The sequence below is a fragment of the Zalophus californianus genome, chromosome 17, assembly GCF_009762305.2.
Source record: "Zalophus californianus isolate mZalCal1 chromosome 17, mZalCal1.pri.v2, whole genome shotgun sequence".
Taxonomy (NCBI): Eukaryota; Metazoa; Chordata; class Mammalia; order Carnivora; family Otariidae; genus Zalophus; species Zalophus californianus.
The window spans coordinates 52,233,752-52,257,859 of NC_045611.1; the positions used below are offsets into that span (position 1 = coordinate 52,233,752).

At 52.7% G+C, this 24,108-nt stretch overlaps 1 protein-coding gene across 5 annotated transcripts; it reads right to left on the minus strand.

The window, feature by feature from the left end:
* Window positions 1-38: 38 nt before the first annotated feature.
* Window positions 39-24,107, minus strand: CCDC114 (coiled-coil domain containing 114). 5 transcript variants are annotated; one of them, XM_027620184.2, is made up of 16 exons: window positions 24,073-24,107; window positions 23,174-23,230; window positions 22,740-22,832; window positions 21,425-21,524; window positions 21,062-21,251; window positions 10,667-10,789; window positions 10,195-10,308; window positions 7,926-7,993; window positions 5,336-5,523; window positions 5,050-5,184; window positions 4,217-4,299; window positions 3,937-4,105; window positions 1,890-2,053; window positions 1,685-1,788; window positions 1,326-1,404; window positions 44-1,252 (listed from the first exon to the last, which is right to left on the minus strand). In XM_027620184.2, exons 3-16 carry the CDS (start codon window positions 22,807-22,809, stop codon window positions 722-724), a joined length of 2,118 nt encoding a protein of 705 aa, XP_027475985.2. In that variant the 5' UTR covers window positions 22,810-22,832; window positions 23,174-23,230; window positions 24,073-24,107; the 3' UTR covers window positions 44-721. The 5 variants fall into 5 exon arrangements, with proteins under 5 accessions (XP_027475988.2, XP_027475987.2, XP_027475985.2 ...); XM_027620185.2 differs by lacking the exon at window positions 24,073-24,107 and adding an exon at window positions 23,706-23,999; XM_027620183.2 differs by lacking the exon at window positions 24,073-24,107 and adding an exon at window positions 23,681-23,999.
* Window position 24,108: the final 1 nt, after the last annotated feature.

Genomic DNA, 24,108 nt, shown 5'->3' on the forward strand with positions numbered 1-24,108 from the left:
CCCTCCCCCTACTCGCTCTCTCTTTCTCTGTCTCTCTAAAATAAATAAATGAATCTTAAATGAATGCATGCATGAATGCATGCATGAATGGGCATAGGGACAAGGTCATACATTTCCGGGCTGGAGGTAAAGAGCCACATCTCAAGCTTGCTCGCACACACACACTTGTAACTAGGCTGGGGTCAAACTCGGGCTCTGACCTTTATTTCCTCTGGTCACAGCTCATGCTGACCCTGACATCATTGCTCCCATTCTTCCCCCGCTGCTCAGTACTGGGGGCTCCTGGGGAGGGTGAGGAAGGAGGAGCTACAGAGACAGGGACACGAGGTACAAGGAGAGCCTGGAAGACAGATGCAGGAGAGGGGATTAGAGGTGAGGAAGCAGAAACAGGAGGTGGTCGGGTGGGGGACAGCCAGAGGGGTTAGGGCAGAGCTGGGGAGAGCGCTGCAAGCCCAGTACAGAGACACACCGAACGGGAAGCCGGGAGAACAGGAAGTTGGGAGACAGGAAGGGAAAGGAGGCCTGGGAACAGAAAGGGACCAGTCCACAGAGCTGAGGACACGGCGAGGAGTGGGTGGAAACAGACGGGGACAAGGTGCAGGGCAGGTGCAGGGCAGGTTGCAGACACATGTGGCGCAAGAGAGACATGGAGAGTCACAGGGAAAGCTCGAGGCAGAAACGCCGAGAAGGCTAGCAAGGAGACACGGGCAGGGTGGGCGCCCTAGTCTTTGCTGGTGGTGGAGCCCCTGTCGGTGCTGGAGATGGGGCCAGGGCTCGAGACTTGGCCTCTGCTGGACCCGAGGCCTCCACTCGATTCTGACCCCATGCCTCTGCTCTCCGCACCTGCATGGGTTTCGTGGACGCCGCTGGACCCCACGTAGCCCGTGGACCCCAGGTAGCTACTAGAGCTGGGGGTCCTGAAGGTCACACAGCCCCCCGTGGAGCCCCGGCTGGAACCGAAGGTCACGTGGCCTGTGCTGGAGCCAGGATCACCAAAGGTGACATGGCCGACATTGGAACCGGTGGCACGGCCTCCACTGGACACCAGGATGCCGCTAGTCCTCTGGCTCAGGATGGACCCGGGGATGATACTGGGGCTCTTGGTGACCACCGAGGGTGAGCCGGAGGCGACCCTCTGGGTGCTGGAGAGGCTGGGGACTCGCGGGGTGTTATCGACCTTCTTCATGGCCTCAGCCAGTTCCTTCAGCTGCTGCTCCCGAGCCAAGTCCCGAGCCAACTCCCGAGCCTCCAGCTGTGGGGAAGGCGAGTTAGATCCCAGGGTAGGGCGAGGTCCTGCCCCGAACCCGGCAGGTTCCCATCCTCACCAGCTTTGTCACTTGGCTCCGCAGCTCTTCCTCACTCATTGGAGCGTCATCTTTGGCCTCAAAGCCTGGAGTATCCTCCCTAAAGTGGGGGGAAGGCAGGAAGGGAGGACACTTGTAGCCACAAAAGGCCAATGGCCCCCCATTGTTATACCCAGAGACCGTTAGCCAAGCTCTGCCCAGCCTGGGTGCCCTTTGCCTTTCTGGTCTCCCTGGGGCCAGTTCAGTTCTCTGGAGCCCCGATTCCTCCTGGTCTCCCCCAAAGCACCCACGAGTGCCCCCAAACCCTCCACCCCATTCATTGTCCCTCTGCCCGCATGGAATCGCCTTCCCCTGCTCCTCCTTCCTGCCCTGTGCCTCACTGGTTCTCAGGGAGCTGAGGTGGGGCCATCTTCTTTGGAAGATCCTCAGGGCTCTGGCCCAGAACCAGGAGGGCGGTGTTAACCCAGCTCGGGGAGCTGTAGTTCTAGAGGGTGGACAAACCAGCGGTCAGCTCATCCCCAAGGCTCCGGCTTCCAAGATTCGGGCTCCCTGTCCCCGCCCCCCCAGAGCCCCCTGCATCTCCACCTGAAAATCTAGGTAGGCCTGCACGGACAGGAGCTCGACCAGCCGCTTCTCGATGAGGCCCAGGAAGAGGCCAATGTCCCGGTCTCGCATGTGGGTCTTGACCCCCAGGAGGTCCTTGACGATGGTGTTGTCACACTGGGCCCTGGTGAAGAGCTGCTGGATGTCTGAGGTTTGGGGGGGGGGGAGGGACAGGCTGTCACAGACTCAGCTCCCGCTGGGAGGCCCGCCCTCTCCTGCCCTCAAGTCTCCGCTCGCTGCCCCCTCAGCGAGCCAGGCAGCAGGAAAGCGTGGCTGTGGGCCTGGCCACGGGGCTCGGAACCACAGAAGGCAGAAGGCGAGGGAGGGCAATGGGAAAGCCGGTAAAGGCATCGCCAACTTTCAAGGCCTTCTTCACGCAGCTCCTTCAGAAACACCCGACTTCCATCCCACCCAGCGACCCCACACTGCGCCCCCCCCAGAGAAGCACTCACACGGGTGCTGCATGGGAGAGGTCGGAGGACAGCCACGTGCCACTAAGGCTGCCCTCTTCGTTTTTTTTTAATATTGGCCTCCACTTGCACCCGACTGAATTAGCCGTGGCCCTCGGCTGCCCCCCCCGCCACTGTCATGACCCACCCTCGGCTCTCACAGTTGGCCCGTGGGTGGCCCACTTGTATCTGGTTACTGTTTCAGGGGAACTGGCTATTGTGAGTGACATTAGAAGGCACCCGTGACCTTGACACAAATCTGCAGCCCAGGCACTGCATCTCCACCGCTTGTCCCCGAGCTGCCTCCGCCTGAGCTCCCGACTCCTATATGGTTTCCTCCTGGGGTCCCTCCCTGAACACCCCCCCACAGGGCTCAACCGGGCTCCGGGTCATCCCCAAACCCACTTCTTCTCCCAAGTACCCCTGCCAGGCCAGACCCTGTGCGACCCCCTCCAATCGCCCCCCCGGCCCCCCCCCCCCCGGCCGATCCCTCTGGGTCCGGTCCCTTCCTCTCCATCATCCTTCTCTTCCTCCCCCCCGCTTCCCGCCCATGGCCTCTCCTGCTCACAGCCCTCCCATGGCTCCCCAGTGCTCCAGCCTGGCACCTCTTCACAATCTGCCACCCTCCCCCTCCCACTCACACCCTTGCACCCCTTCTCCACACAAAGAGCCTACATTCCTACAAGTATCTCCAGGCCTTGACCCCACCTGCTAGGAGTACCCCCTACCTCCAACTTCTCAGTTAAATATTCATCCTTCAAAATCAGCCTCAAGCATCACCGCTTCCAGGAAGCCAGCAGCCACTCAGCATTGCCAGTTTCAGCAAGCGGCAGGTGCAGGGGCTCAGGGCGCCAGCACTCAGGAGGGCCCCGCCTCGGGCTTGGTGCTCTGCAGTCCCGTCTTGTTTAACAAAGGGCCCTACCTTCCCATTCTGTACCGGGCCCAGCCAATTCCGGCAGAGTTGAGGCTCCCACGGTGCCTGAGGGTCCTCCGTGCTAGGCCCTGGGATGGTTGTGAGTACCCAGGGTCCCTGCTGGTCTTCTCCCACCCCTGCTCTCGGGGCCCTCCTCACTTAACACCAGGCATGGCGCAGCGGCCATGGTCACGGTCACGGTCATGGGGTCATGGTCATGGTCAGGTCAGAAAAGGAGGATCTTCCTGGACCTGAGCTCTTACTGTGTGTGACACGAGGTGGCTCCTCGGCTTGCTCGCCAGCACCACGGCCACCTTCTTAGCTTCCCGTCGGTGAGCCCATCCGATTCTCACGACAACCCACCAAGGACACACTGCCATCCCGTTGCCAGGGGGGCTCAGGCCCAGGAAACCACACCCCAAGGTTCCCAAATAATGGAGCTGGCTTCAAACCCAGGGCAGCCTGACTCTTGAGCACTCTACACTGGATGGACGGCGGGCAGGACGGCGGGCAGGACGGCGGGATGGACGGCGGGATGGATACAGGACGGACAGACAAGCCAGCGCACAAAGACGCTGGGGAATGTCTGCCCTTGCCGGCCCCGGGCTAGGCCCTCCGGGTGGCTCACCGCATCCTTCCACATGAAAAAGCTGGGCCAGGCGCTCACCTGCCTTGAGCTTCTCCAGCTGCCCCCGAAGGTCCTGGAAGCTGGCCTCGACCCGGACGGCCTCGGCGTGCACCTCGTCCGCGCGCTGCTGCAAGTCCCTCCGCTGCTGCTCTTGCTGCGCGCGCACGTCATCCTCGCTGGTGCGCGTGCTCGCCAAGGTCTCCTGCATCTGCGGGGTGGGGAAGGCGCCCATTGCCGGGGGCAGCTCGGGGAGTGGGGCGGCCGCGCGCAGAGGAGATGGGGCAGGGGGGAGCGGAGCGGGGAGGGGAGCCTCACGCGCCTCCTTGATCTCCTCCTGCAGATGCTCCAGCTCCGAGTTCTGCTCGTTGATGAAGGTGAACTCCGCGAAGTTGCGCTCCTCCACTGGAGAGAGGCGGGAGAGGCGGGTCCGGAGAGCCGGAGACAGACGGACACACGGGACAGGGAAGGACAGATGTCGAGAAAGACAACGCAGACACATGCCCGCAGAGGCAAAGAGAGACGGAGAGGGAGAGGCACAGAAAGCCAGGGGGGACACAGAGGAAATCGGAGCAAGTCAGAGTAAGAGAAACAGACGGCGGCAAAGTCAAGAGAGACCCAGAAATACTGCGAGACTCAGAGACCCAGAGGAAGAGAGACGAGAGGGCGAGAAAACAGCAGAGGTGGGGAGAGAGCCCAGGATCCGGGAGAGGACAGCAACAAGTACCCGGAGGCAAAGACACAGAGCTTGAGGGAAGATCTGGAGAGAGACCGGGAGGCCCGTAATGGGGGGTGGGGGGCAGGGACACAGACACACCCAGAAACAAACGGACATAAAGACACACGGAGGGGACTGAGAGATGCAGGCCAGAGGGAGACACACACACAACACAAGGAAGGGCTCAGAAGGCCTGAGACGGGGAGGGAGAGAGACGGGACAGGGCGAGAGGTGCAGAGGCTGGGCGGCCGAAGAGTTGGCGAGGAGGGCGCGCCTGACGCCCCGAGTCTCCAGCCCAGGTGCCGGAGTCCCCAGGGCCCCCCAGGAGGCCCTCAGTGACTGGGACGGAGCTCAGCCTGCGCCTGATGGGGGCGGGGTGTGGGGGTCCCGCGCCTGGACCTCCTCCCTCCGCCCCGCCGGCGCGGCCCCGTACTCACTCTCCAGGTACTTCTCCACCAGTAGGTCCGGGTCGCTTTCCCCGGTCAGCTGGGACAGTTTGTTCATGGCGTCCTCACAGCGCATCACCAGCTTCTCCTGGGAGGTCTTCCGGAGGCCCTCGGCCACCTCGCGGGCTGGGGGAGGAGGGGCACTGAGGTCGGCGCCCGCGGCTGCCAGGGGCGCAGCAGGACCTGGGTGGGCTGAGCGAAGACCGCGTGCGCCCCGGCCGCTCCGCCCCGGGAGACCCCGAGCCCCGCGGGTGGGGCGGCCCGGCCCCGGCCTCACAGCGTTTCTCGCGCTTCTCGACCACCACGGGGTCCGGCAGCCGATCGCTGTTCTTGAGCTTGAGGAAGCGGTGCAGCTGCTCCAGGTGCGCGATCTGCCGCTCCAGGGTCTGCACCTCCGAGTCGTTCTGGGCCGCCTCCTTCTCCGCCCTCTCCCGCAGCAAGCCTATCTTGCTCTTTGCCTCCTCCCTGGGGTGGGGGGGGATGGGGAAGTGAGCCCAGGGGTCAGGGAGCCTGGGGGATCGGGGTCGGCCTGGGGTCCCAGGGTGGGGCAGAATCAGGTTGCAGTTTCCCCGAGGTCACAAAAGGCAGAAAACTTTCCAGGTTCCTAGAGGTGAGTCAGGTTGCGGGGGGGGGGGGGGGGGGGGGGGGGGGTTCAATCGGGCGCCTGGGGGGTGTGCTGGGCCATGGAAGGGACTGATGGGGCATTGCTGCAGGGCACTCACAGGGGCATCCGGGAAGCCTTGGCATGAGCGCGTGAGCAATGGAACAGGAGGCGGGATGGTGAAGAGGGTACAGTCAGAGATTATACTCAGGCCCTGAAGGGCTAGACCCAGGTGATAAGGTAACGGTGCTGGAGTTTGGGGGTCGTGTGGTTGGAAATATAAGAGGCTTGAACCCTTCAGGGCCTCATGTTGGACAGATGGATGACATCACCAGCACTGACGCGCACACCCTTTTGAGGTATCAGGGACGCTCTAGAAGCCTCCATCCCTGAGCCCCTTCGGGTGGGCCCGTCGGGAAATGTGGCTTTTAAGCTTTTGAACACAGCGCGGTGCACTGTAAATTCCGAGGGTCCCAAAACTACTTCCCAGGTCACAGGGTCAAAGGTCAGAGGGTCATTATGTGGGGAGACTAGCAGGCCAGTGTCCTCAGGTCCCTGCCCATGGACCATTCTAGTTCCCACCTTCACACCTTTGCTTCCACCCAGAGCACCAGCTTCTTGCTCTGTTCAGATTCCTTTAAGACCTATGCACATCAGTCCTCAGCGGGAAGCCTCTTCTGGTGCCCACGAGTCCCAGCCCCAGTGACACCTCCAGGTGCTGGTGGCTGCCCTTCAGGGATTAGGACGCACAGCTCCTTCTGTGCCTTGGGCTCCATGCCAACCGAGAGGCAGGGAAGAGGGGCCCCGACTTGCTGAGAGCCAGGCCCTGCCATTATTACGGTCATGTCACAGTGGAGGAAACAGGCTGAGAGGGGATGCGACCCGCCCCTGGTCATCTAACAAGGAAGCGCTGGAGACCCTGGCTGGTCTGATCGGGAGTGCTGGCGGGCTAGCTGCCCAGGGCCTTCTAGCTGAGACCACCCTGTCCTTGTACCCAGCTGCACCGCCCACCGCCATCGGCGGAGGCCCCCACCACATGTGGCACTTGGCAGAAGAGAGGAGCCGGGCCACTCGGATTCTCTCTCTCAGAAACCGAATTGGGAAGGGCTACGAAGGGAAGAGCAGGGAGCTGCAGCTAGAAGGACGCGTGGAGAGAAGCCACAGAAGGTCGTGTTCGAAGGTCGATTTCCCTGGAAGCCATGCACGAACAGAAGCCGTGAGACGCAGTAGGGGCTCTGAAGGGGTCGTGGTGGACCAAAGGCAAGAAACTGCAGAGTCAGCCCCAAGAAGGAAGGAAATACTGATCTGGGCTACAACATGGGTGAACCCCAAAACTGCTACGTTCAGCGAAGGAAGCCAGACACCAAGTCACTCGCTGCCATGAGATGCCGGGAACAGGGAAGTCGGTAGACACAGGAAGGAAACCAGTGATTTCCAGGGAACTGCGGAAGACAGAGTGACTGCATTATTGGGTACCGGCTTCCTTTTGGGGTGATGGGAGCATTTTGGACCCAGAAGCGAGTGTCCTCAATGCCACTGAACTGTACATTTCAACAGGGTGAATTTTGTTATGTGTGTCTTAGCAAAGAAAGAAGAGGAAAAAGAAAAGAAAAATCACAGCAACCATCAGGTAGATTTGGACGATCACAGATGTCCTGAGGAATCATGCGCCACGAGTAAGCAGAAGTCTGGAGGTGGAAAGAAGACACTGAGCAGGTCAGCTAGGCCACAGGAAACCGCTGGGAGCAAGAGAATAGGGCGGAAGCTCAGAAAGGAGCAGAGCTGGAGCGAGAGAGAGCAGGGAGCTCCTGCCAGCCCTGGACAGAGCCGGGGCCAATACGCACAACAGCCTGGGCTTCTGGATTCCACACACAGGACTCCGCCCGCAGGTGGCCCAATAGGATCTCTGTCCCTTTCAGCCAATACTGATAAGTAACAATCTAATTACCCTCAGGCCCCGATGCTTCCCCAGCCCCTGGCCCCTGCCACCTGAGGGGCTGCATGCACCATCTTGATTCATTCTCTCCACACCCCATGTGCTATGTGCTATTAACAGACTGGGGCCAAAGAGGTTAATCCATACACTCAACGAGTGGGGCCTGGCCGGAGGAACTGGGAAGTCAGTGGTGGAGGGAAAGGGGCACCTCATAAAAAAGAAAATAATAGGTTATGAAAGTCTATTTCTAGAGTTCTGACCCCTCCTGCCAAAGCCTTAGGGCAAGGTGCGTACTGCCTGAGCTCAGTGCGTCCCCAGGAGGGTCCTTACCGGACGGTGTAGGCGGCTGCCGAGGAGACCATTAGGGAACTGACCATGTGTCGCAGAAGCTCGATTTCCTGCGAGAGAACAAAACCAATGTCCTTCCTACAGCTCCTCACTGCAGGGCTTTCCCTTAGGCCCAACAGCTCCCCTACAAGAAGGGGGGGGGACTCCTGCACCATCCAGATGTGTGGACTTCCCTCATTAGTGGCCGTGGGGGAAAGGGATCTTAAAGGGGTACCGAGTACAGGGAATGCCAAACTGATGAGCTGGAACGCCAGCTTAGAGGGCTTATCCCGGCGGAACCCTCAGCCCAGAACATTCTGAAGAGCACCAACCTAACTTTGTGGTCTGGTTCAGCAATTTGCCTGAATTTCGTAATGGTGACCACACGAACCTGTTTTCTAGTTCCAAAGAAATGTCTTTGCAGTATTATGGGTAAAAAGGGTTCTTTTCGGGAGAAAGAAGGGAGGAAATTACATATGTATTTACACACAAATATAACCTGTATATATACATATATGCACACATATAAAGTGTGTTACACATACAGTCATTCATATACATCTGTATATGAACACACACACACACGTGTGCACACACACACACACAGGGAACGAACTGGAGGAGATGGAGAGGAAATGGTGTTTCTCTGGAATACCTTTTGGAGTAGTTTTGGTTTGGGAACCCCTCTTTAAGGTTTACATATGCAGGGGACGCCTGGGTGGCTCAGTCGGTGAAGAGTCTGTCTTCTGGCTCAGGTCATGATCCCGGGATCCCGGGATCGAGCCCCCGAGTTGGGGGGGGGGGGTCCCTGCTCAGCGGGGAGCCTGCTTCTCCCTCTGCCTCTGCCCCTCCCCCCACTTGTGCTCTCTCTCTCTCTCTCTCTCTCTCTCTCTCTCAATAAATAATCTTAAAAAAAAAACCCAACAACCAAGGGCACATCAAAAGCACATAGAAGCCAGCTTGAAGGGCTCCTACTAGCTCCCACTAACTTGTCTCCCTTCTCTGGGAACAAGGTGAACATCATAATGAATGATGATGGCCATGGAGCAAAGTAAGAATCCATGAATGCTTATTGATAACACACAAGTACACGGGGAAGAATGAGAAGCTTTCCTTAAGTAAAACGCCTCTTACAACGTTCCTCTCATAGGAGGGACGAGAGAGGTAGATAAAAGATTGCCATTCAGCAGCCGTTATGACGGTAATCATCATCCGGGCAAGAACCGTTAATGGACACCCAAACAACCGAGTGGAAATGGGCCAGGGAACAGGATATTTACGTGGTCTCCGAGGAGCTCCACTTACTCCTCACAAAGGGAAAATTCCACTGGAGACGCATGGCTGACCAAGGGACCAACATCGACATCACCAGTTAAGGGACCAACTTCCATCCTGTGCCTCCTACATAACGCGCACCCAGGACACAACATCACCTCTGAGATATTCTGCCCAAAATGCGCAGCACGAATCTCATCGTGAAGAAAATCAGACAGACCCATGTTGAGGGGCTTTGGTACAACAGAGCTGGCTTTGGACTGGCATTTTGGACTGGCTTCCAAAATGCCAAAGTCATGACGACAAAGCAGGGCTGAGGGATGGTTCCAAAAACAGAGCCTTGGACAACCAGATGCAGTGTGGGACCCTGGCTGGGAGCCTGGAGCAGGAAAATCAAATTAGCTATAAAGGACGTCATTGGGACCATCGGAGAACTTTAGACAGGGACTATTTAGAATTGTAATAACATTGAAATTCCTGACTTGGATAACTGCCCTGTGTTTCTGCAAGAAAATGGTCTTACACTTAGGACATACGCACTGAAATTCTTAGGGGCATAATGGCTGCCGTGTGCTCTCAAATAGTTCAGCAATCATAACAATAAATTATTTTCAGTAAAAATAAGAATTAGAGAGTGTGTGTGTGCAAATACGGCAAATGATCAATCTTGGTGAAGGCCAGAGTTCTTTGTACTATTCTTCCAGGGAAGGGAAGGTGGAGGAGACAGGGAAGGGTTCTCGTGGGACAGCAAAGGTTACAGAGATACCCACAGAATATACATGGTTTTGCTGGCTCATTGATTGCCCTGGCTGATGATATTCAAAATGACATCTCTGGCTTCTGCAAGGCTGAACGAGGCTGCTTTCTTTTGTTAGAGGCATCTGACTCCGGCTGATTCCGTACTTGAGGCCACAGTGTTGGGGCTGGTAGGGTAACTCTTGAATCCTCTCCTCTACCCCGGCTGGGCCAAGGGGTCCTGGGTTTTAGGGCCACTGACCTTCTGCAGCTTGCGGTCCACGTTCAGGTAGCGGCTCCTCTCAATGCGCAGGAGATCCAGTTCCTCCCTCAGCACCGCATTCCGCACCAGCTGGATGTTAAAGCGACGCGTGACCTGGCGGGGGGGTGAGGGGTGTACAGAAGTCCATCTGAGGCCTGGCCTGCCTCCCTCTTCCACACTCAGCCAAGGAGTGGGCACTTGTCAGAGGTGGAGCCCGTTCCCAATTTGGGGACCCTGAGAGCATTGCCCCAACCACCCTAAGGACCCAGGCATCAGCCTCCCTCCTTTCCTTGGGAACCCTCCATCCATCCAGGATTGGGTCTCTTGATCCTTCTCTGGGTGCGCAGTGTTTCAGAGCGCCTGCTTCCCTCCAGGAATCTGGTCCATCGTTTCTGGAACTTGACCCCGTGCTCAGTTTTCCCCCCAGTGCCCAGAGATCAGGTCTGGAAAGAGCCAAGAGGATGATTCTCACCCTGTCCAACTGGTCTTCTAGGATCTTGATCCTTTGCTGGATCTTGACTTTCTGATCCAGGATGAGTCCTGGGGCCCTGACATCCTTACTATGGGCAAAGATCCGGGTCTCCCACTCCTGGATCTGGATGAAAGAGGTGGATAACCTATTTGTTGGTTGAATGTGGGAGAGACTGAGGCACCAAGAGAGGGTGAGTGGCTGAGTGTAGCTGCCATCTGCCATCCTTGTGGCCCCAGCCATCTGTTCTAATGATGCCCTTCTTCTTCTGCCTCTTCTGCTAACGATGCCCAACCTTCCATGTGGTTCTGGCTTCCAAACACAGCAAGGCACCTTGCCAGCCACATGACCCAGGTCCCAACAATCACGGTGATTGTCTTAGGGATGGACCGGTTGACTGACCCGAGCTGAGCCAGCCTGAATCCCTTCCCCGTATTTTGGGGGAAATGCATGAGCTGGACGGATGGGACTCTGGGACTTGTGCTGTCATAGTCCCCAGCACACGGGCTTCCTGGGAGGATGGGGCCAGTAGACAAAGTGGAGACGAGACTGAGGGATGGTGAGAATGAGCTCGGGCTTTAGAATCCCTGGGTCTTGTTATGCGCGAAACCACTTCCAACCTGTCCTCATTTCTGTGTTCATCTTTATTTGGGGGCATGCCGTCTCTCCAAATAAACTGGAAGCTCCACAAGGGCAGATTTTTGTCTTTTTTGACAAAACCTACAGAGTAGGTTCTCAAGAAAACATGCAGATTAAATGACTACATGAATTGCTTAAGACTGCGTTTCCCGGGCGCCTGGGTGGCTCAGCTGGTTAAGTGCCCTGCTCTTGATCTCAGCTCAGGTCTCGGTCTCAGGGTCGTGAGTCCTGTCCACCCCCCACACCCCTGCCACCGCAAATTCTTATGTTTAAGTGCTAACCCCAGTACCTGAGAATGTGGCCTTATTTGCAGACAGGGTCTTTACAGAGATAATCAAGTTAAGATGAGGTCATTAGGGTGGACTCTGATCCAATATGACCAGTGTCCTTGGGCAAAGGGGAGATTTGGACACAGGTAGGCATACAGGGAGAACGCCACCCTGCCAGCACTTTTGTCTTGGACTCCCAGGCTCCAAAACTGTGGGACAATAAATTCCTGTCATTTCAGCCGCCCAGAGTTTGTGGTACTTAGTTACAGCATCCCCCAGAAAACTAATACATGCACCCAGGCACCCCACTGCAAACTCAAAGGGAGCACCACGGGGATATTAAGTCTTGAGGGAGAAACACCGATGTGGGTCAGATACTGCATGAGCTACAAGCTCAAGGCAGGTCACAGGTTCAACACAAGGCAGCACCATGTTCCTTTCAATGAGTCACATCTTTGTGAAACTGCGGTTTTAGCCATTGCTGTCATAAAAAAACAAATATCCAAAAGTGTACAAGGAATCTCTCTGTATTACTTTTTCCAATTGCATGTGAAGCTACAATTATCCCAGTAAAATTTTTTTTAAAGATTTTATTTATTTATTTGAGAGAGAGAGAATGAGAGATAGAGAGCACGAGAGGGAAGAGGGTCAGAGGGAGAAGCAGACTCCCCGCTGAGCTGGGAGCCCGAGGTGGGACTCGATCCCGGGACTCCAGGATCACGACCTGAGCCGAAGGCAGTCGCTCAACCAACTGAGCCACCCGGGTGCCCAATGATGATGATCCAGTAAAATTTTCAATTAAAAAAGAGGAAAGAAAGAAAAGCAAGTACTGCACAGAAATCAGCATGGAGTCAGAGTGGTAAGTCCAATCTGACTCCAAGACCGAAAGGCACAAACATCCCACAGGTAAGTAATTGTGGTTTTGGAGAATGAAATACAGTTTTTTTTTTTCTATTTGATATACATATATATATATTCCCCGCCCCCCAAATGGTCTCTAGGTTGTTAGGATGAAAACACTGGTTTATTTCAAGTAGATCTGTTGGCAGAACAAGACTGGACCCCGGAACAGCTCTTGAAAGCTAGCTGATTGTTCCATTTTCAGGAATTATCTGAGTTAAATTATTGGTAGCTTGGAATTAACCACTGTATTCGTTTTTCTCTTTCTGCAAAACAAATTACCCCAAACTTGGTGGCTTAAAACAATACCTATCTATGATCTCGAAGTTTCCATGGGTCAGGAGTCCAGCACAGCTCAGCTGGATCCTTTGCGCGGGGTCTCCCAGAGCTGCAGGGCTGCGGTCTCATCTTGGACTCATTGCGTGGTCCCCTGCCAGGTGGCCCTTTCCGTGGCATGGCAGCTTGTATCTTCACGGCCAGCCAGAGAGCACCTCTCTTCAGTCTACTAAGGGCCAGTCTAACAGAGCACACCTAATGAAGGGAGTAACATCCCCTTACATGTGCTGTATTTTGTGGGCCAGAAGCAAGTCACAGGTTCTGCCGCCACTGAAGGGGTGGGTAGTACATGGGGTCACCTTGGGATAGGTTTACTACAGCCAAGACCAGAGTATAGGTTTCCCCATTATCTGAAAGTAGAGCATTCCTATGAGACCCGTCATAAGCCAAACAGGCATAAAGTGAAGAAGGAATTACCATTAATTCATATGGAAAAAATGTATAGCATTCCCCTAGCCCAAAAATAACCTCTCTTAGGCTTTTCTGATGCCTTAGGACACACCTTGCTGACAGATGCACAAAATAAACCGAGATAAAGCACAGATGTTCACAGACAGCGCAAAACTCTAGCAGCTGGATGCTAGACATGCTGAGTGTGGTCCCCAGGAAGGAGGTTGGGGTGGGGCAGGGGTGGGGGAACACTCTCACTGCATTCCTTCTGGAAGCTCCAGGGGAGAATTCATTCCATTGGAATGAATTCCAATTTCTAGAAGCTGGATTCCTTGATTTATGTATTCCTTAGCTCGTGGCCACTCCAACCTCTGCTTCTCTTCCTCACATCTTCCTTCTCCATCATCACATCATCTTCTCTGATTCTGACACTCATAGCTCTCCCCTATAAGGACCCTTGTGATGATATTGGGCCCACCAGGACAATCCAGGGTAACCTCCCCATCTTCAAATCCTTAACCGCATCTGCAGAGTCTCTTTTGCCCTGTAAAGTAACATACTCAAGGGTTCCCGAGATTACAGTGTGGACATCCTGGTGGGGGTGGGGGGACCATCATTCTGTCTCCCATACTTCAAGTGAAATTCATTTTTTTTACTTAATAGTTTTATCACCCATGTATGTACCCCTAAGCAAAAGTTTAGTTTGGACCGATTTTGAGTTTTATGTAAATGAAATCATGCTACTGTATGTTTTATGTCTTGCTTCCCTCCTTGTGGCTGTAATTGTGTTTCATTCATTTTTCATCACTGTATACTATTTCATGATAGAAATACACCACAATTTATTTATTCATTCAAATACTGATGGACATTTGGGTTTCTTCCAGTTTGGAGCTGGCTAATGTGACTAATGCTTCTTTCAACATTCCTTTACAAGAATCCTGGTTCCAGGGCATGTGCTCAGAAGTGCACTTGCTGGGTGGGAGGAAGAGTTAACAACAGATCTAAACCTGGTTTCTATCAGAAGGTGACTTTGGCTTACTCTCTTCCAACAGGGTGTTTCCATGGAAACATACTGGGCTAAGGTAAATATGGAATGCCAGCTCCGTTCCCAGGCCAACAGTGTTTATTATAAAAATGACCCCTGATTGGTGAGCTACATTGGACTAGAAGAACTGAGAGCGGGCTCATGGATCTCTAGAGCCTGCATGACCAGCACTAAACAGAAACCTGGTTTCTCTGTGGGGTATTCTTTTTTTAAGTTGTCTTCACACCCAACGAGGGGCTTGAACTCACGACCCTGAGATTAAGACCTGAGATCAACAGCCGGATGCTCAACTGACTGAGCCACCCAGGTACCCCTGTGGGGTATTTCTTATAATTGAGTATGCTCCTGGTGGCGGCTTTGACTTAGACCCTATCCTCATGAGCTGTTGGAGAAGTGGCTCCTCTTGCATATGAAGCCTCCTTATTCCAGAGTGGGCAACACGCAGCCGCTCGTGCGGTATCTCCCAACTGGAGGTGCTTGCTGAGCAGCAGTCCCTGGATGCTCAGGGAAGGTGTGTTTGATGCTGTCATGCCAAGATGCTGTTGTTTCCTGCCCTCCATCATCCTACAAAGTGAACCTGGTACCAAGTTATATAGCCTATTGCATCCTGTGAGCGTGAATGTCAGGTGGAACTCAAGACTGCTTCTGATGACCATGCCAAGTGGGGGTGACCCCGAATCACAGGGTATGTCTATCTGTAAATTTAATTGATAATGGGAAGAAAAAAACTTTTCCAAATACCTGTGACAATTTATACCCTCAATGGTAGTTCATTGGGAGTTCCCACTTGCTCCTTCTCTCCCCAACACTTGGTATTTGGGGACACTAATTTTTGAACATTTGGTGAGTGTTTAATGGACTCTCATTGTGATTTTCATTTGCCCCTCTCTGATTACTAGTGAGTGATGAGTAATTCTGACATTTATTGGACATCTGAATTTCTTATTTTGTGATGTGTCAGCTCAAATCCTTTGACTATTTCTTTAAAATTGGGCTGACTCAGGCACCTGGGTGGCTCAGTCGGTTAAGCGTCTGCCTTCATCTCAGGTCATGATCCCAGGGGCCTGGGGTAGACTCCCGCATCAGGCTCCCTGCTCCACAGGGAATCTGCTTCTCCCTCTGCCCCTCCCCCCACTCATTCTCTCTCTTTCTCTCTCAAATAAATAAAATATTTTATTTTTTATTTTTTAAATAAAATCTTTTTTTTTAAGATTTTATTTATTTATTTGAGAGGGAGAGAATGAGAGATAGAGAGCACGAGAGGGAAGAGGGTCAGAAGGAGAAGCAGACTCCCTGCTGAGCAGGGAACCTGATGCGGGACTCGATCCCGGGACTCCAGGATCATGACCTGAGCTGAAGGCAGTCGCTTAACCAACTGAGCCACCCAGGCTCCCTAAATAAAATCTTTTAAAAAAAATAAGTAAATAAATACAATCGGGCTGACTCTTCAATAATTTGTAGGAGTTCCTTCTATGTTCTTGATACTAGTCTTTTGTCAGCTACATGTGTTGCAAATAACTTTCCATTCCGGGACTTTGCACACTCTTTTAACAGAATATTAACCTTAAAGTCCGGGGAAGCGACAATCTTTTCCTTTAGAAGTAGAGATTTCTATAACTTATTTAAGAAATCCTTCCCCACCTTCACACATTTAGATCTCTGGTCCGTCTGGAATTAGTTTTGGGGGTACAAGGTGAGGTAAGGGTCTGGTTTCATCTTACAATATGAATATCCAATTTTCACAGCACCACTATTAGAGTCCTCTTTTTCCATTTCTTGAAGTCATACGTCAAGTGTCCACATGTGCACCGGTCTCTTTCAGGGCTCTCTCTTCTGTCCCATTGATACATTTGATTAGCTCTGCATCAATTACAAGAATTTTATAATAAATCTTGATAAATGATAAAGCAAGTCCTTTCACATTGTTCTTCTTTTAAGTCAGTCTAAGTCATCTTGTCCATTGCACTTCCATATAAACCTTAGAATCTGCTTGTCAATTCCATCCATTTAAAAAAAAAAAACTTTCGGGCGCCTGGGTGGCTCAGTTGGTTAAGCAACTGCCTTCGGCTCAGGTCATGATCCTGGAGTCCCGGGATCGAGTCCCACATCGGGCTCCCTGCTCAGTAGGGAGTCTGCTTCTCCCTCTGACCTTCCTCCCTCTCATGCTCTCTCTCTACCATTCTCTCTCTTTCTCTCAATAAATAAATAAAAATCTTAAAAAATAAAAATAAATAAATAAATAAATAAATAAATAAAACTTTCAGTACTTTGGTTGGGATTACATTGAATCTATAAATCAATCTGGAGATCTGACTTTCTATGACACTAACTCTTCCAAGCTATGGATAGATCTCTACATTTATTAAGCTCTTCTTTACTATCCCTCAATAAAATATTACAATTTACTCCATAGAGGTCCTGCACACTTTTGTTAGATTTCTTCCTAGGTACTTCTTTCTGGCTATTATAAATGTGTATTTTCTTTTTTTATTTTATAATAGTTATTGTTAATACAGGGCAATATCATTAACTTTGCATATTAATTCTGTATCCAGCCACATTGTTAAAATACCTATTAAGTACAATAAGTTGATGTTAGATTCTTCTGGATCTTCCATGTACACAAATACATCATCTACAAACAATGACAATTTCATTTCTTCCTCTCCAATGTTTACATTTTTTTTTTCCTTTTGCTGACCATACGGCACCAGATAGAACCTCTAGTACAATGTTAAATACAAAGTGGTACTAACTGACATCCTTATATTGTTACTGATCTCGAAGATAATCTTTCTCATGTTTTGTTATCAAATATGATATTTTCTGTAGATGGCTTACAGTTGCCCTTTGCCAAATTCAGGAAATTTCCTTTTATTTCTGTTTTCCTAAAAGTTTTTAGCATGAATGGATGCTGAATGTTATCAAATACTTTTTTTTATTTCTACATAGACCGGTGCTATAAACAGGTACAAGTCCAAGGATCATCTGTCATCAGTCTCTGATGTGATAGGCTCAGAAAATGAGAGTAAGCATTTAAGCAAGCATCAGAAATGGTGTTTTGGGGTGCTGCTGAATGGATGTGTCAAGTCACATAAGGCACAAGCCTTATAAAAGTAGCAGTCAGGGGGCGCCTGGGTGGCTCAGTCGTTAAGCGTCTGCCTTCGGCTCAGGTCATGGTCCCAGGGTCCTGGGATCGAGCCCGCTCCGCGGGAAGCCTGCTTCTCCTTCTCCCACAACCCCCCTGCTTGTGTTCCCTCTCTCGCTGTGTCTCTCTCTCTGTCAAATAAATAAATAATATATTAAAAATAAATAAAAATAAAAAATAAAAGTAGCAGTCAGTAGTAAATTGGAAATTTTTTAAAAGTTGGTCCATTAACACATATAGTTTGTGAAAAACTACATCGTTTACTTTTATTTTTGCCAGAAAATGTCTATTCTCTCTCATTCATGGATGATATTTTCATTGGGTATAAATTTAAAGATTTTATTTATTTATTTGAGAGTGAGAGAGAGCAAGAGAAAGAACAAGCGGGGAAGGGGCAGAGGGAGAGAAAATCAGACTCCCTGCTGAGCAGGGAGCCTGACATGGAGCTCCATCCTCAGGACCCTGAGATCATGACCCGAGCTGAAGGTAGATGCTTTACTGACTGAGCCACCCAGGTGCCCCTGGGTATAAGATTCTAAGTTGACAGTTTTCCCTCCTAGAACAGTGAAGTTATAATCTATCTTCTGATTTCCAGTATTTCTTTTAAAAAATCAGCTGTCAGTTTAATTGTGGCTCCTTTGGAAGTAATATCTTATTTTCTGGCTACTTTTATATTCTGAAATTTCCTTATCTTCTATATAAGTGGATTTTTTTTTTTTTTTATTCATCCTGTTTTGGACTCTAAGGCATCTTTGAATCGGTGGATTTGTTCTTTCACTGGTTCTGGAAAATTCTCAGATATTATCTTATTACACATTATCTCTGTCCCATTCTCTTCCTGTTCTTCTGAAACTTTTTAAAAAATTTTTATTAAAAAAAGAAATATATGGGGCGCCTGGGTGGCTCAGTCGTTAAGTGTCTGCCTTCGGCTCAGGTCATGATCCCAGGGTCCTGGGATCGAGCCCCACCATCAGGTTCCCTGCTCAGCGGGAAGCCTGCTTCTCCCTTTCCCTTTGCCCCTGCCTGTGTTCCCTCTCTCGCTGTCATTCTCTCTGTCAAATAAATAAATAAAATCTTTAAAAAAAAAGATTTGATTTTTTTAAGCAATCTCTACACACCCAACGTGGGGCTCGAACCCACAACCCAAGATCAAGTCACACACTCCACCAACTGAGCCAGTCAGGCGCCCCATCTTCTGAAACTCTTATTAGACATATATTTAACTCCACTGTATCTGCAATGTTTCTCTCTTTTTTTAAAGATTTTATTTATTTATTTATTTGTCAGAGAGAGAGAGAGAGAGGCAGGCAGAGAGAGATGCAGGCTCGCTGCTGAGCAGGGAGCCTGATGCGGGGCTCGATCCCAGGACCCCAAGATCATGACCTGAGCTGAAGGCAGATGCTTAACCGACTGAGCCACCCCGGCATCCCTCTGCAATGTCTCTTAACCACCCTCCCGTATTTCTATCTTTTTGTCTCTCTGTGGTGGATTCTAGATGATTTATTCTGAATAAATTCTTTCTTCAGCTTTGATTTGGCTTATTTTCTGTCTCTCCAGTAGAATGTAAACTACATTACAGCAGGGTCCTTGTCTGTTTGGCTCACTGCCGCGTCCTCAACACCCAGAACAGGGCCCAGCATTCAGCGGGCACTCCAATAAATATTTGTTTGATGAATGAATGCCACCAGATGACTACGTCTTATCTTGACCTTACAGGGAACTTCGCAGAGCTGTACTCTAGAGAGCCCATCCCCCATCGGATCTACAGTTCTCCATAATCAAGGTTGTTAGGGCAAAGCAAACCACAGAGTCAAGATAATAAAATCATCCTGTTTAGGCCTGACTGATGAGTTTCCGTGAAAGACTGAGGAAAACCAATTCAAGCGGCCAACACCCAGGAAGCCACCGCACTACCATGAAATAGCCAAAAGTGTGGCATGTATCAATCGGAATTCAGCTTCCGAAAGGCAGCTCGGGGGCTACTGAGAGCTGAACAAACTGATTGAAAATCAAATGTAAGGAAACTGTGTGATAGGGGCGCCTAGGTGGCGCAGTTGGTTAAGCGACTGACTCTTGGTTTCAGTTCAGGTCCTGATCTCGGGGGCCTGATCTCTGGGTCCTGAGATGGAGCCCCGCGTCAGGCTCCCTGCTCAGTGCGGAGTCTGCTTAAGTTTCTCTCTCCCCCTCCCTCTGCCAGCACCCCCCCCCGATGTTCTCTCTCTCTCTAAAAAATAATCTTAAAAAAAAAAAAAAACAACTATGTGGTAGATAGAATAATGCCCACCCCCCCAACCCTCGCTGCTATGTCCACATCCTAATCCCTGAAACTTGTGAATATCCGACCTGAATGGCAAAAAGGACCTTGCGAATGTGATGAAGTTAAGGATTTTGAGATGGGGAGATTCTCCTGAATTACCTGGGTGGGCCCAGTGTAATCACAAAGGTCCTTACGAGTGAAAGAAGGGGGCAGGAGGGTCTGAATCAGAGAAGGAAGAGGTGGGAGGGATACACAGGAGACCCAGCTGCCCACTGCTGGCCTTGCAGACAAGGAAAGGAGCCATGAACCAAGAAATGCAGGCAACTTCTAGAAGCTGGAGAAGTCAGAAAACAGATTCTCCTCGGAAGCCTTCAGAAGGAATGCAGCCCTGCTAACACCCTGACTTTAGCCCAGTGAAACCAATTTTGGACTCCCGTCCTCCGCCACTGTAAGATAATTCATTTGTATTATTTTTCTTAAGATTTTATTTATTTATTTGAGAGAGAGCATGCGCACATGAGCGAGGGGGGAGAGGCAGAGGGAGAGAGAGAGAGAGAGAGAAAAGATCTCAAGCAGACTCCATGCTGAGCGCAGAGCGTGACCCACGGCTCCATCTCCTCGATCTTACAACCCTGAGATCGTGACCTGAGCCGAAATCAAGTCGGTTGCTTAACCGACTGAGCCACCCAGGCGCCCCTAGTTTGTATTATATTTTAAGCCACCAAGTTTGTGGTAATTTGTTACAGCAAAAATAGGAAAGTGATACGGATCGCCAAGATAAGTAACCTTCAAAGTCCTGTTCGTGATCCAACAGTGTGCAAGAAATCCTTTGGTCTAGGCAAGAAACTTTTTAAAATTAAGACTAGACTAGAAAATCGCAGAATGAATCCCACCTAGAAAAAATCAGTATTACCTGGTGAAACTTTTCTTTGAGATGTGTGTGTGTAGGTTTATATCCACATGTGTATGAACTGCCTGGGGAGGTCATGGTCACAAAAACCTGCAAGAACACTGACCTACAAAAGTCACATTGTTGCCAAGGTCAAGGGATTGGAAACCTATGTAGACTCCACTGCATGACCAACATCCTCTTTTTGCTGATGAAGAAACTAGGGCCCAGAGAGGTAAAGACTTGCCCTCAGTCACACAGCTCTGATCAGCGGGGCCAGGATTCTAATGCAGGCTTTGCTGACTCCAGGAGGTGAACCTTTCCCCTTTAACCACACCAGCCCCCTTTTGGGATGTGTGGGACAGTGCTAAGCAAGAAACACCCATATTCCCTCCAGAGCCTGAACATAACTCTCCGAGGATGCTTTCCATAAGCCCATTTTTCAGACAAGGAAGCTAAGGCTCAAAGCAGTTCTGATACCTGCCCCAAGTGGGATCCACAGAGTCTGATCTCAGAACCCACCTGCTTGTCCAGGGCTCTGGTCTGCTCCTGTAGCTCCTTGACCTCGGCCTGTACCTGGAGCCGGCACTTGAGCAGCTGGCCCATGTTCTCCAGCCTCTCATTATCCCGTAGCCGCTTGATCTGGCTCTGGGCGACGCTGATCTGCACCTTAAGTTTATCTCGCAACCCCTCCAAGCGCTGGATCTCCTCGCTGCCCAGGCAGGGAGGGGGAGAGCAAGCCAGCAAGCGGCAGAGCTCAGAATCACTAAAGGCCAGACTCGGGGCTGGCCCTCCCCCCTTGGAGCCAGGAGCCGGACCCCCAGGCCCCCGAAGAGCCCCCTCCCCAGCTCCCCCTCCAGCTCCGGGACCAGGTGGTGGGCTCACAGTTGCTTGTTGATGCGCTGGTGGACTTCCTTGCTGTAAGCGCGCCTCTCCCCCTCCATCACTTTGCATTGCCGCTGTAGTCTGCTCAGCTCCCAATCCACTGAGGGCAGGACCAGCCAAGGGGCTCAGGAGGAACCCAGTAGGCCCCAGACCCTTCCTCTCCAGGACCTAGGCATTCTGGCTCCCTCAGGGTCCCACAAATTGCACCTGAAGTGCAGACGCAGTCCCCGCCAGCCCTCTGGCTCTGTATCTTGGCTCCTATACGCCTTCCAACTCCTGTACCCCAAGCTGACCTCGGGATTTTTCCCATCACTCCTGCCCCAGGTTTGGGCACACACTTTCCTACTAGAGGGCGCTCCTGGCAGGCCTCCTGGTCCCCAGGGACCTGCCACATAGGATCTGGAACTTGGGAAAGGTGAGGATAGGTGCCAAGAACTGGGGACAGCATTCCAACTCCCTCCCCTACTTCAGCCCCCATCACCCAGCAGTCCTCGGTCCCATCCTCCTCCTTCCTCAGCTCATCCTCTAGTCTCAGGCTTCCTTCTGTCCTGCCTGGACCATCACCCCAGCCTCCTCCCCAACCTCTCGGCCTTCCCTCACAGCCTCAGCGGGTCTTTCTACACCCAGAGCTGACCCTGCCCCTCCCCTGCTCACAGGCCTCCCTTGGAGCTCCAGGGCCCCCAGGACAATGTCCCAGCTCCTCAGCCTGGTGTTCAAGGCCCCATACGATCTGACCCTACCCACCTCTTGAGTCTGGTCCACTAGCTCCCCGCCCCCCCACGGCCCAGTGGCTCTCAACCAGAGACTCTGCCCCGTACAGAGAGCTGGCAATGTCTGGAGACATTTTTGATTGTCACGATGTGGGGATGGGGCAGGGGAAGGTGCTCATGGCATGTAATGGCTAGAGGTCAGGGATGCTGCTAAGCATCCTACAATGCCCAGGACAGCCCCCATGACTAAACATGATCTGATCCCAAGTGCCAACAGTGTGGAGGCTGAGAAACCCAATTCTAGCCACATGCTGTTCTCTCTGCTGAAACACTTGTGCCTGCCTGCTCCCACTGGGAATTCCCGGGAGGAGTTCCAAGCCCCACTCAAACTTCTCCTCCTGCAGGAAGTCTTCCCTGACTGCCCCACTCCCCAGGCTTGGCCTATCCCTCTTGCCCTGCTCCACCTCCATTCCCACGCATGTGCGTTCCTCGCTAGAGGGCTCTCCTGGAAGGTCTCCCTGTCCTCGGTGTGCTGCAGCACGGTACCTGGAACCTGGGGAACTGAGGAAAAGAATGAGTGAAAAAAGCAAGACTGTATGAATTACCCATTCCTTCCAGGAAGGCCTCACTTCCATCCTCCGAGCGGGTGCTCCCTGCAGAGTGTCCCAACGGCATCTTGGCCAAAGCGGGAGGGGCTCCTGTAGGGGTGACACAGGACCCCTTTAGACAGCAAGCAGGAGAGGGCCGGAAGGAAGGTGGGGATGAACCGCGAGGGACTAGGAATTGGAAGGTGACCCCCGAATCAGCTCTGGCCTCTCTCTGAGTCTCAATTCCTCCAATGGGTTGGAGGGGGACACCTCTCAGGCCTCTCTCCACACCCCTCCTCTCATATTTTCTGTCTTGTGTTTCCACTCTGACTCGCGAGCGGGGGACAGGCCCCCTAAACTCTCAGTATTTCTGAGGCGCGGCTGTTTGTGGAGGGAGACACGAAGGAGGGGAAAACCCCGGCCGGCTGTGGGGAGCGAGGCCCGGTCCCTACCTGCTGGAGCGCCTGACCTGTCCTTGGTCCTCCAAACTCACTGTTGTGGCCTGGTTACTGGGGAGATAAAGGGCCAATGAGGCCTGACGACAGCGGCCGGGGTGGGACCGAGGCCTCCAGCAGGCGCTGCGGGAGGGGAGGCTGGGGAGGAGGGGCCGGGGCAGTCCGAAGACCAGAGGAAACCTCGGGGGCTGGGTACAGACGGACTGGGGGGGCCGGGAGCCCTGCGAGGGGCGGGGCTGGGAGAGCTTGCGGGGGCGGAGCTCTGAGCCTCGCGACGGACGGGGTGGGAGGGGCCTGTGAGAAGAGGGAGTGGGTGTGCCTTGAGGGGCGGGGCTTCAGCGCTTGAGAGGGCCCTGAGACCTGTAAGGAGCATGGTACCTGTGGAAGGAGGGGCTGCGGGGACTAGAGAGGGACCCAGCACCAGTATCCGTAAAGGGCGGGGCTGCGGGCCTTACGAGGGGTGGGGCAATGGGGGGGGGCTGTCGAGGGGCGGGGCACGGGTACCTGCAAACACCGGAGCTTCACGGACCTGCGAGGGGCGTGGGTAGAAGGCCACTGGAGGGGCCTGGTGGGAGGGCGCTGGAAGGAGGTCTGGAAGACGCTAACGGGGAGCGAGGGGCTGGGAGGGGCGGGCTGTATGTTTTCGGGAGGGAGAGGCAGGAGCTGAAAGACCCTATGGAGCCAGGACTGGGAGAGAGTTCCACGTCTGGAAGGCTTTGGAGCTAGGCCGAGGTCCTTCGGGACGAGGCCCGAGAGACGTGTGTCTTAAGTTAAGACCACGTTATTTTGAAGATTCATTAGGAAGACCGTGCCGATGCCGGGAGTTGTGAGAGGGAGGAGAGCTCACCACCAACTCGGGGGGGGGGGGGGGGGGGCGGGTCCCCGCAGTGACTCACTACGCATGCGCGGCCAACGGCCTCCTGCGAAGCCTC

Excerpts from the sequence above, each read along its gene's own strand:
- CCDC114 (XM_027620184.2), bottom strand. The coding sequence starts at position 22,809 with ATGCCGTTGGGACACTCTGCAGGGAGCACCCGCTCGGAGGATGGAAGT. Across the intron at positions 21,525-22,739 it reads GGCCTTCCTGGAAGGAATGG|TGGATTGGGAGCTGAGCAGA; the intron begins GTAATTCATACA and ends TCCTGCCCTCAG. Across the intron at positions 1,789-1,889 it reads AGGCCTACCTAGATTTTCAG|AACTACAGCTCCCCGAGCTG; the intron begins GTGGAGATGCAG and ends TCCACCCTCTAG.